The following is a 12,500-nucleotide window of genomic DNA, read 5'->3' as shown; positions in this document are numbered from 1 at the left end:
ATAAAGGAAAAAAGAAGAAAAAAAGAAGAAAAAGACGAAGAAGAAAAAGATAAAGAAGAAGATAAAGAAGAAGAAAATAAAAAAAATAAAACGAAAATCAGATAAAAAAAAAAGATTACAACAACTACAAACAAACAAAAAAAAAAACACTAATTAACAACCCAATCACCAAACTAGCCAATCCCAGGCCAACAATCAGCCATCCTCTGCTCTGATTGGCTGAGACGCCCGGGCACTCATTTCGCCTCGGCCTGTGATTGGCGGATCACTTGCACCTGTCCTTCGCGGCGTCTAATTGGTCCCGACACCCATGACGTCACAGGTGAGTGGGGGCTAATTGGCTAAGAGGCGTGGGTCTGTCTGTCTGTCTGTATGTATGTATGTCTGTCTGCCTGTCTGTCTCTTTTTGTATTTCTTTCTTTCTCTTGTGTTCTGTGGGCTATTTCTCTGTCTGTCTGTCTGTCTGTCTGTCCCTCTAACTATCTAATTATATCTATCTATTTTCTTCTATATGTGTCTATGTTACGCTTGCAGTCTGTATATCTATCTCAATCTATCTCTCTCTCTCTCTCTCTCTCTCTCTCTCTCTCTCTCTCTCTCTCTCTCACTCCTTTCCCTCGTACAAAAAACAAAGAGTACCCAGAATCACTTTCGCCAACTGTCCACGCGTTAACCCTTCCATTTGAAAAAGCACCTTGGAAGACTGCAGGGACCTCAAGGAAGATTGGGAGGAGGAGGAAGAGGAAGAAGAGGAGGAGGGGGACAAGAAGACGAAGAAGAGTTAGTGTGAAAGGTTAAACAAAGCCACGTCTCTGGTTCTTCTTCCTCCTCCTCCTCCTCCTCCTGAATCTCCTCCCACGCTGCACCTAACCTTCTTCCCCTCGTCCATTCGCCACAGAAGCCTCTTATAGGAAGCTGAATGGAATTTGAAGGCCCCGAACAGTTCCTCCGCTTGCATTCCCCTCCCCCCCCTCCTGCCTCACCGCCCCCCCCACCCCGCCCCCGGAGATGGCAGACAAGCGGGCAACCAACATCCACGAGACCAGCAGCGCCACCATTGCTAGATTTTTACCAGTTCATGTCTAGTTGCAAACATGTATCCGGGGATGGACTGTTGTCTTTTTTCTTTCTCAAGGCTTTGGATATTGAGGATACATATAGGAAACCGAGACCAAGCATCAAATAAGTAACTGGCTGCTCTTTCGCCCACCTCTTCGGATTCTTTATAGGAGCAGCGAGTAGCGGGTTTTTTTTATAGTTTCCTTTTTTGCGTGCCCTTGTGTTGTCTCCTTTGCTGTAAAAAAGTCTCATGTATGTAAGTGTAGCCTCTTCTTTTCTTTTTTTTTCTTTACGTCGGCCAAGTCTACAGTAACAATAGTGTGATTGATTTGTTTTCTTTTGACCCGTTTTTCAAGGCGCGTTTTTTTTTTACAGCAAAGGAAACAGTTGAAGGGCTTAAAAAAAAAAAGAAGAAAACAATAATGAAAAAAAAAAAAAGCCCGCTACTCACTGCTGATAAAAAGATTAGAGAGGAGTGGCCGAAAGAGAAGTCAATTTCGGGAGGAGAGATGTCCTGATACCCTCCTCTTGAAATACTTGAGTTAGTTGATTTTGTTGATTTTTATATATAACACTGAGTTTGCAATATGTCAACTTTGTGAAAATCCAACATGCTCTCAACTCGTGTAACATATGATCTCTCTCCTCAGCAACGCCGCCTCGGAGGGAAACTGAGCCAATCTTCCAAGAATAAAGATGTATGCTGGGCAGTGTTGGTCTCCCACGGCACGCGAAGGTATTCAACGTCGGGGAAAAAAAGATGAGCTATTCCTTCCTTGCACAATAAATGATGCAAGGAAATGCCCTTAACTCGAAACTTATGCTCGCTCTTCAGAAACGCCGCCTCCGAGGGAAACCGAGAGAGGTGTTTTAAACCGCTTTACGACTTTGACAAACTGGAGGTACATTGCAAAAGGGAAATGTAAACAAATATATATATGCAGACTGTACCGAATTCCTTGTCACCAACGAGAATGCTATACGGTAACAACAACAACAACAACAACAACAACTACTACTACTACTACTACTACTTCTACTACTACTACTACTACTACTACTACTACAAATGATTCAATTACAAAAAACTCGATCGTTGCTTCCTCCACTTTCATACTCGCAAAGAAATGGAGGAAACGGGAGGAGGGGAAGAGGGTGAGGAAAGGAGGGGAGGAGAGGGGAATGTGCAGGGGAAGAGGGGAAGGAAAGGGAGGTAACAGAGGATGAGAGGGAAGAGGTGTGTGATTCTGGGGAGGGAAAGTGAGGGGAGGGGAGGGGAGGAAGGGGAGAGAAGGGAAAGAGGGGGAGAGGAAGGGCATAGAGAGGTTCCTTAAGGGGAGGCATTGGGTTTGTCTCTCTCTCTCTCTCTCTCTCTCTCTCTCTCTCTCTCTCTCTCTCTCTCTCTCTCTCTCTCTCTCTCTCTCTCTCTCTCTCATCGTTAAAGAAAGAGGCGATAATGATGAAGAAAAGGTATGAACTTAAAAGGAGGAGGAGGAGGAGGAGGAGGAGGACAAGAAGACGAAGAGGTGGTGTGGGAGGTAAAATAAAACCGAGTCTCTGTTCCCTCCTCCTCCTCCTCTTCCTCCTCCTCCTCCTCTTCCTCCTCCTCCTCCTCCAACAGTAAGCTCCTTCTCTCCTTCTATGTTATCCTCCTACTTACTCCTTCAAAGGCCACCTCAGATACCTCCTTCCCTCCTCCTCCTCCTCCTCCTCTTCCTCCTCCTCCTCCTCCTCCTTCTTCCTCCTCTCTTGAGTCTTGTTAACAGCGGCACACTTCCTCTATGCCCAAGGGAAGAAGGAAGATCGTGATAGTAATAGCAATAGTAGTAGTAGTAGTAGTAGTAGTAGTAGTAGTAGTAGTAGTAGTAATGGTGGTGGTGGTGGTGGATGGATTTTTTTTTTTTCAATCTTTTTTCTTTTTCCTCAACATTTTTTTCTATTTTTATCGTTTCCTGGAATCTATATTTTGTTTAATGTTGCTTTTTTCTCCTCCTCCTCCTCCTCCTCCTCCTCTTCTTCCTCTTTTCCTCCTCCTCTTCCTTGTATTTCCTTGTTTTTAAGTGTTATCTTCCTCCTCTTAATCCATCTTCTGTTTCTTTGCTTCACCTCCCTTCTTCTTTCTTCTTCCTCCTCCTCCTCCTCCTCTTCCTCCTCTTTCTCTTCTTCCTCTTTTCCTCCTCCTCCTCTTCCTTGTATTTCTCTTTTTTTTACGTGTTTTCTTTCTTCTCTTCCTCTTCCTCCTCTTAATCCTGCTTCTGTTTCTTCCTCCTCCTCCTCTTTCTCTTTCTCTTCCTCCTCCTCCTCCTCTTCCTCCTCTTTCTCTTCTTCCTCTTTTCCTCTTCCTACTCCTTCTCTTCCTTGTATTTCCCTGTTTTTTAAGTGTTTTCTTTCCTCTCTTCCTCTTCCTCCTCTTAATCCTCCTTCTGTTTCTTCCTCCTCCTCCTCTTCCTCTTCCTCCTCCTCCTCCTCTTTCTCTTCTTCCTCTTTTCCTCCTCCTCCTCTTCCTTGTATTTCCCTGTTTTTTAAGTGTTTTCTTTCCTCTCTTCCTCTTCCTCCTCTTAATCCTCCTTCTGTTTCTTCCTCCTCCTCCTCTTCCTCTTCCTTCTCTTAATCCTCCTTCAGTTTCTTTGCTTCACTTCCCTTCTTCCTTCTTCCTCCTCCTCTTCCTCCTTCCGTCTCTTCGTTTTATATCTCTTCTTCTTCCTCCGTCTATTCGTCTCTCACACACTCTTCTTACTCTTCTTCCATGCACACACACACACACACACACACACACGTACTCTCCCTTCCCTCCGTCTCCTCCCTTCTTTCCCTTCCCTCTCATTCTCTTCCCCTCCCTCTCATCCCCTCTTCCCTTCCCTTCCTGCACTTCCCCTCCCTTTCCCCTCTCCTCCTTTCTTTCCCTTCCTCCTCTTCCCTCTCCCCTTCCCTTTCTCCTCTCCTTCCCCTCCCTTCCTCTCTTCCTTTCTTTCCCTTCCTCGTCTTCCCCTCCCTCTCATTCCCTCTCCCCCTCCCTTTAGACACTCCCTCTGAATCCCTTACCTTCCCTACCAACCCCCACTTCCTATCTCCCCCACACACACCCCATCCATTCCCCCTATCCCCAAGACTTTCCTGCACCCCCCACAACCCTTTCCAATATCCCCCACACACAACACCCCAGCCACACAGACCCCTCCACACACACCTCACAACACCCCCCACTTCTGTAACCCCCTTCCACAACACTTACGTTCTCATTGGAGTTCCCGTAGTAAGGTTGCTTCCCGAATGAGTAAATCTCCCACAGCACAACGCCAAAGGACCAGACGTCGCTCTCCAAGGTGAACTTTCCGTACATGATGCTCTCCGGCGCCATCCACCGCACAGGCAACATCCGTGACCCGCCCACCTGTCCGGGAGATGAACAGATGGATGCTGGGTTAGATAGATAGATGGAAAGATAGATAGTGAATTGAAGAGATGAAAAAGTGAATGACAGGTTGAATACAGATAACAGATGGATAAGGATAGATAGATACATAGTTAAATGAAGATATGAGAAAGTGAATAACAGTTTGAATAAAGATAATGGATGGATAAATTGTTGTCTCCTTAGCTGTAAAAAAAAAAAAAAAAGATTCAACCCCCTCCCACACACATACCCCAACCTCCTCTCCCCCATCACCCCCCCCCCACACACACACACCTTGTAGTAATCACAGGTGTAGACATCCCGTGACATCCCGAAGTCCGAGATCTTGACCGCCAAGTTCTCGCCCACCAGACAGTTTCGGCAGGCCAGGTCACGGTGGACGAAGTGCTGGGAAGAGAGGTACTCCATTCCCGAGGCGATCTGGACGCTGATGTGAAGTAGGTCCTCCTGGGGGTGCGGGAGAGAGGGAGGGAGGGAGTGAGTGGGAGGGAGTGGGTGGATGGGGTGTTAAGAGAGAGGTGGTGAGGGGGAAAAAGGGGAGAGGTGAGAGGAAGTGGAGTTAGGGAGTGTGGAAGTGAGTGGGAGGGAGTGGGTGGATAGGGTGTTAAGAGAGAGGTGGTGAGGGGGAAAAAGGGGAGAGGTGAGAGGAAGTGGAGTTAGGGAGAGTGGAAGTGAAGAGGTGGTGAGGGAGGTGAGAGGAAGTGGAGTAAGGGAGTGTGGAAGTGAGTGGAGTGGGTGGGTTGGAGATTAAAGTTTTTAGGAAAGAAAAAGAAAACGAGAAAAATGCTGGAAAAATATCAGGTTTCAGGAGATATAGATAGATAGATAGATAGATAGATAGAGATAGATAGATAGAGATAGAGAGAGAGAGAGAGAGAGAGAATGTGAGAGAGAGAGAATGTGAGAGAGAGAATGCTAAAACGAGGCTGCTTGCAAGATTCATTTCCTAGAAGCGTCCACAACAAACCTAAAAATATCCACGAACACGGAAAAAAAAAAACATTAGCAACTCCGTCAAGAGAGAGAGAGAGAGAGAGAGTGTGTGTGTGTGTGTGTGTGTGTTATGGTTTAGGAGCAGTGATTAGCGAGCTGTTTTTTTTTCATAATTATTTCTTTTTTTTTTTTGCCCTTGAGTTGTTTCCTTTCCCGTAAAAAGAATAAAATGCAGACTCGTTTTTCTTTAAGTGGAGAGGGAAGGTGAAAACTGTGTCTGGAACTGAATGGGTTACTCTGTTTAGTATTGTTACTCTTTCAGCTTTTATTTTTACTTCGGTTACTTTTTCTGGAACGCTAAAAATGGAAAAAAATTGTTGAGAAAGAAAATATAATGTCCAAAAAATATTGCTACCGGCACTACTACTACTACTACTACTACTGTTACTACTACTACTACTACTACTGTTACTACTACTACTACTACTGACCTGACCTAACCTAACCTAACCTAACCATTCATACGATCCTTCCTACTACTACTACTACTACTACTACTACTACTACTACTACTACTACTACTGACCTGACCTAACCTAACCTAACCTAACCATTCATAATATCATTACTACTACTACTACTACTACTACTACTACTATTACTACTACTACTACTGACCTAACCTAACCTAACCTAACCATTCATAAGATCACTCCTACCAATACCACTTTTACTACTACTACTACTACTACTTTTCTTCTACTTTTTTACTTCTTTTCATGTTTTTTTCCCTTTTTACTTTTATTACTACCATTTCTACTACTTTTTCTTCTTCTTCTTCTTCCTCTTCTTCTTTGTCTATTTCCTCCTTCTCTTAGTCATATTCTTTTACCTCTTTTTTTCTTCTTCTACATCTACTTCTACTACAAAACTACTCTTCCTCTTACTCTTCCTCCTTCTCTTCTTTCTCCTCCTCTTCTTCCTTAACCTACACTTCACTATTCACGACCCCTTCAAAAACCACACCTACTACTACAACTACCACTACTACCACTACCACTACGACCCTTACCGTGGACAGCGAGGTGGCGGGCGTGTGGTTGGAGTAGAAGTGTGGCCCACAAGACCTCAGGAGCTCCGCCAAGTCCCCGTAAGGCATGAATTCGAAGACCATCCAAGGGGTTCCTCCGCTCCCTGCCGAAGACGCAAAGAAAACGGGAGGTGAGGCGAGGCGAGGGTGAGTGATGGCTGTTATGTTTTTGTTTTCTTTTTTTGTTTGTTGTGGCTCTGTTTGTATCTTTCTGCTTCATTTTCTTGTTTTGTTTTGATTTCTCCTCTACCTTGTTTTCTTTGCCCTTATTTTTGACGCTCTCTTCCTCCTCCTTTTCTTCCTTTTCTTATCCTTTTTCTATCCTCATATTTCAATCTCTTCCCCTTTCCTCCTTTCCCTCCTTCTTCCCTCTTCCTATTCTTTAACTATTTTCTTTTCTTATTTCTAAACATCTTCCTCCTCCTTCTTTTCCTTCTTCTTGTCTTTCTTTTCCAATTCTCCTTCCATCCCTATCTTTATCCTGTCTCCTCTTTTCCTTCTTCCTCCTTATCCAAAACTACCAAATTCTTCTTCTCTTTTTTTCTCTTCTCTTCTCTTCTCTTTCTTCCTCTTCCTTACTCAGAACTATTCTCCTCCTCCTCCTCCTCCTCCTCTTCCTCCTATTCCTCTTCCTGTTCTTCCTCTTTCTTCTCTTCCCTTCCTTCCTCTACCTCCTGTCTTCCTTATCCAGAACTCCTCCTCTTCCTGTTATTCCTCTTTCTTCTCTTCCCTTCCTTCCTCTCTCTTTCTTCTTCTTCTCCTCTCTACCCCCTCTTCCTTCCTCCTCCTCCTCCTCTTCCTGTTATTCCTCTTTCTTCTCTTCCCTCCCTTCCTCTACTACCTGTCTTCCTTACCCAGAACTCCTCCTCCTCCTCCTCCTCTTCCTACTATTCCTCCTTCTTCTCTTCCCTTCCTCTACCTCCTGTCTTCCTTACCCAGAACTCGTCCTCCTCCTCCTCCTTTTCTTCCTAGTATTCTCCTTATGCCTCTATATCATCTCCATATGCAAAGCTAACTCCTCCTCCTCCTCCTCCTCCTCTTCCTCCTCCTCCTCCTCCTCTTCCTGGACTTACCTTTCACCACGATGCCAATAAGGGTGAGAATGTTCGGGTGGGAGAAGGCAGACATGATTTCCACCTCCCTCATGAAGTCCTCCTCCCCCTCAGCGCTCACACTCTCCTTGATAACCTTCACCGCCACCGTCTTCCTCAGTCTCCCCTCCTCCTCTCTTCCTCCTCCTCCTTCTTCGTTGATGTCTGTTCCGTTTCTGTTGGGTCCTCCTCCTCCTCCTCCTCCTCCTTCTCTGTTTCTTCTGTTCTCGTTTTCTATTGCTTCGTTTTCGTTGTCTTCGTTGTTTTCTTCGTTTTCTTTGAGTCGCGTGTATGTTCCTGCGTGGGAGAAAGAAAACGGGGCGTGGTTGGGTGGAAGAAAATGGGAAGAGGGTTGTTGTGTTGTATTCTGTCTTTCTTTCTTTCTTTCCCTCTCTCTCTCTCTATCACCCTTCCTTTCCTTTCTTTCTTCCTTCCTTCCTTCATCTCTTCTTCTCCCTTTCTCTCTCTATTCCTTCTTTTCCTTTCTTTCTTCCATCCTTCCCTCCCTACTGTCCTTCCTTTCCCTCTCCCCTCTCTTCTCCCTTTCTCTCTCCATTCCTTTCTTTCTTCCGTCCTTCTCTCCCTACCTTCCATCCTTCCTTTCCCCCTCTCCTCTTTTCCTACCCTTCTCTTTCCATTCCTTCCTTTCCTTTCTTTCTTCCTTCCTTTCTGCGTCTCTCCTCTTTTCCTCCCTTTCTCTTTCCATCCCTCCTTTCCTTTCTTTCTTCCATCCTTCCCTCCCTACCTTCCTTCCCTCCTATCCTCTCCCTAAATTCCCCTCCCTCCCTCCCTTTCCTCCTCTCTCTCCTTACCTTCCTCCCTCTCTCCCACCCTCCTCCCTACCTTCCTTAATCCTTCTCATCCCCAACCTCCCTCCTCCTCCTCCCCATCCTTCCCTCCCTTCCCCTCCCCACCACTCACCTTTATACACCTTGCCAAAACACCCCTCCCCAAGCTCCCCCACGAAGGCTATCTCCTCGGGGTGGATGAGCCGCACGGGGAGAGAGTGGACCATGGGTGAATCGGGCCCCTGGGTGTAGTAGTTGGGGTTACTCGCAAAGTTGTAGGCGATCAGCGAATTGGTCTTAGCGATAGTGTCTGGGGATTGCTGTTGGGGAAAAGAGGACGAGAGGGGATTAGAAGTGGGGAATGAGGGGGGACTTCAAGGGGGAGAGAGAGGGAAGAAAGGGGGTTTGATGGGGAAGGGAGAGGGTTGAGGGGGAAGGCAGAGGGATAGAGGTGATTTCAGGGGGAAGGGAGGAGGAAGAAAATGAGTTTGAGGAAGAAGGGAGGGAGAATGGAGGACGAGAGGGGATTAGAAGTGGAGAATGAGGGGAGATTTCAAGGGGGAGAGAGAGGGAAGAAAGGGAGTTTGATGGGGAAGGGAGATAAAGGGAGGGGGGGGTTGTCTCTCTCTCTCTCTCTCTCTCTCTCTCTCTCTCTCTCTCTCTCTCTCTCTCTGTCTATCGCTTTACCTGTTTGTCTGTCTGTTTGTCTGTACTCACCTCCCCAGACTTCTTCTCCCTGTGTCTGTGTCTCACCATCGCACACAGACTCTTCCGCCGCCAGAAGCCGAGCAGCAGCGCCACCACCATCACCACGGAGGCCACGCCCACCACGCCCACCATCGTCACGGGCTGGAACGAGGCACCCCATTGGTCAACACCCTCTGACGTCACAAACTGCTACTCGCCTCCTATTGGTTCAAGGCTTAATGGGGTTGTTAGTGGGTTGTTAGTGTTGTTGTTGTTGTGTTGGTGGGTTTGTGAGTGAAGGGGGAAAGGAAGAGTAAGAAGAAAAGGGAGAGGGAGAGAAAAGAGGAGCTAAGGTGACGTCATCAAGAGTCTGTTCTGTGATTGGTTGAGCTAAAGTGACGTCACGATAGATCTGCCCTGTGATTGGACGATTGGAATAGAGCGATAAACTCACCTCCCTGGGCGTGTGGGTGGTCAGCGTGATCGGGGACGGATGTTCGGACACTGCAACGAAGAAAACGGGGATTAAAAACAGAAAACGGAAAGAACTTGAAGGAAAACGGGAGGAAAAGAGAGAAAAAGGGAAGATTATGGAGGAAAATGGAGAGAAAAGAAAGAAAACGGGAAGAACTTGAAGGAAAACGGGAAGAACTTGAAGGAAAACGGGAAGAGAAGAAAAAGAAAATAATTTGAAGGAAAATGGAAAGAAATGAAAGAAAACGGGAAGAACTTGAAGGAAAACGGGAAGAACTTGAAGGAAAACGGGAAGAACTTGAAGGAAAACGGGAGGAACTTGAAGGAAAACGGGAAGAACTTGAAGGAAAACGGGAGGAACTTGAAGGAAAACGGGAGGAACTTGAAGGAAAACGGGAGGAACTTGAAGGAAAACGGGAGGAACTTGAAGGAAAACGGGAGGAACTTGAAGGAAAACGGGAGGGACTTGAAGGAAAACGGGAGGAACTTGAAGGAAAACGGGAGGAACTTGAAGGAAAACGGGAGGAACTTGAAGGAAAACGGGAGGAACTTGAAGGAAAACGGGAGGAACTTGAAGGAAAACGGGAAGAACTTGGAAGAAAATGGGAATGGAAGAGAGAAAAAGGAAAGAACTGGAAAGAAAATGGGAAGAACTTGAAGGAAAACGGGAAGCGAAGAGAAAATGGAAAGTACGTGAAAGAAAACGAGAATTAAAGAAAGAAAACGGGAAGAATTTGAAGGAAAACGTAAAGTTGAGAAAAAGCAAAGTAACACCAAGGAAACAATAAGTAAACAAGAAAACAGGGGAGTAAACAAACACACACACACACACACACACACACACACACACACACACACACACACACACACACACACACACGTAAGCGAAAAAAAAAAAAAAAAAAACACGAACAGATAACCGAAAGAAACCGGAAAGAAAAACAGGAAAAAAACAAGGTAAACACAAACAGACAAATACAAACACACACACAAACACGCACAAACACACACACAAACAAGGACCCAGGACAAACACACACAAACGCACACACACACACACAACAACATCCCAATCCCCCGACACCCCCCACCAGCCACCCTCCCTCTCCCTCATCCCCCCCCACCCCCCCACAAGCACACAAACACCCAATACTCACGGATTTCTCCCCTTCTTGATTCACACCGCGAATGGGGATCCACCTTCGTCCCGTCGTCACAGTAACAAAGGAACCCGAGAGGGGCGTCCTTGTTTGGGTCACAAGACGGCACCTGACCACACGGGTTCGTGCTACACACATCAACGACTACGGGGTCAAAGGTCACTAGTGGGCTTGGGGACTGCTTGGCGTGTTTTGGCGAAGGGGCTGACCTCTGAGTTCGAGTAGCCCATGGTCTCGTCTCTCTCGCGGCAGTGGTTGTGGTGGTGGTTGCGGTGTTCTGGTTGTTGGTCGTGGTGGTTTTGGTGGTGTTCCGAGGGTTGGGTTGCTTCAAAGAGGTTCTGGTTACGGGAAGAGGGTCGGTTTCTGCCCCTGGGTTGGATTCTGCCCCTGGGTTGGATTCTGCCCCTGGGTTGGTTTCTGCCCCTGGGTTGGTTTCTGCCCCTGGGTTGGATTCTGCCCCTGGGTTGGTTTCTGCCCCTGGGTTGGATTCTGCCCCTGGGTTGGTTTCTGCCCCTGGGTTGGATTCTGCCCCTGGGTTGGATTCTGCCCCTGGGTTGGTTTCTGCCCCTGGGTTGGTTTCTGCCCCTGGGTTGGATTCTGCCCCTGGGTTGGATTCTGCCCCTGGGTTGGTTGAGGAATTTGGGGTTCTTTTGGGGATCCTTGTTGGGATGGTGGCTTCCTTCCCAGTGGTTTTGGTCGTGGTGGAAGGGTTGGGGTGGTTGGGGAAGGAGTTGGTTGAGGAATTAGTGGGAGGGATGGTGGTAGTGTTGGTGTGTGTGTGGTTGATATGTGAACTGGCACCCATTCTCGTAGTAGTAGAGGTAGTAGTAGTAGTAGTAGTAGTAGTATTTGTAGTGGTAAACAGTTCGGGTTGAGTTATACTACCACTACTGCTACCACTACTACTACTACTGCTACTACTACTACTACTACTACTTGAGTTATGTGAGGTTGTAGTAGCAGTAGTAGTAGTAGTAGTAGTTATCTCTCTTTCCCCTTTATCAAGAGAAGCGGTCTTAGAAAGGACTGAACGCACTGAGGTCTCTTTGGGTGAGGGGAGAGAGGGGAGAGAAGGAGGGGAGTGAGATGAAAGGGGAGAGGAGGTAGAAGAGGGGAGAAGAGGTTTGTTTGTATCTTGAGTATGTGTAGATGAAGGGAGAGAAGTGGGAGAAGAGGAGAGAGGAGAGGGGAGAGGAGAGTCATTGGAGAGTAGCTTCCTGTCTCCCCGCTTTGGTAGGACATAATTGAGGGGTGTGGAGGAGACTTGAGACCCCAGCACCCCCCTCCGACCTGGGGAGAAACTGGGGGACTGGGGAGATGGTTGACTGGACTGACTGGATGGTTGACTAGGGAAGGGACTGGGGGACTGGGAAGGATATGGGTGAGTGGATGACTGACTGGTAAGGGATTGATTTTGGGGTTGAACTGGGGAAACTGGCAAACTGGGGTGCTGGCCGACTGACTGACTGGGGATCGAACTGGGGACCGGCTGACCTTTCCTCCGTGACCTCAAGGGATTTAGGAGGTCAAGTGAGGTCACGTTCAGGTCACGAGCTTCAGTAACCTCTGCGCGCTTGGTCAACCCCATTTCAACCCTTTCTTGTGTGAGGTTGAGTGAGGTTGAGGCACCACCATCATCATCACCACCACCACCACGCAGGTCAGAGGTCACGAGGTCAAGGTCATTTGGGGTCACTTGAGGCGCGTGACCTGACCTCCGGCTTCTGTGATGACCCATTCTGACCTGAAATGAGAGATAATGGGTGTTTAGAGAGAGAGAGAGAGAGAGAGAGAGAGAGAGAG

General features: G+C 47.2%; 1 protein-coding gene across 2 annotated transcripts in view; it reads right to left on the bottom strand.

Annotated features, from left to right (window-relative positions):
* Positions 1–12,500, bottom strand: part of LOC126986235 (uncharacterized) — a 29,814-nt gene that overhangs the window by 7,909 nt on the left and 9,405 nt on the right. For both annotated transcript variants that reach the window (XM_050842202.1, XM_050842203.1), the window contains exons 3-10: positions 10,695–12,441; positions 9,518–9,567; positions 9,094–9,225; positions 8,510–8,696; positions 7,571–7,885; positions 6,480–6,601; positions 4,748–4,921; positions 4,292–4,450 (exon numbers count right to left, since the gene is read on the bottom strand). In XM_050842202.1, the coding sequence (XP_050698159.1) occupies positions 4,292–4,450; positions 4,748–4,921; positions 6,480–6,601; positions 7,571–7,885; positions 8,510–8,696; positions 9,094–9,225; positions 9,518–9,567; positions 10,695–12,435 (2,880 nt within the window). In that variant the 5' untranslated portion in view covers positions 12,436–12,441. The remainder of the gene's footprint in view (positions 1–4,291; positions 4,451–4,747; positions 4,922–6,479; positions 6,602–7,570; positions 7,886–8,509; positions 8,697–9,093; positions 9,226–9,517; positions 9,568–10,694; positions 12,442–12,500) is intronic.

The sequence above is a fragment of the Eriocheir sinensis genome, chromosome 61 (assembly GCF_024679095.1).
Source record: "Eriocheir sinensis breed Jianghai 21 chromosome 61, ASM2467909v1, whole genome shotgun sequence".
In the NCBI taxonomy this organism is placed as follows: Eukaryota; Metazoa; Arthropoda; class Malacostraca; order Decapoda; family Varunidae; genus Eriocheir; species Eriocheir sinensis.
This window is presented reverse-complemented; position numbering and strand designations above follow the sequence as displayed.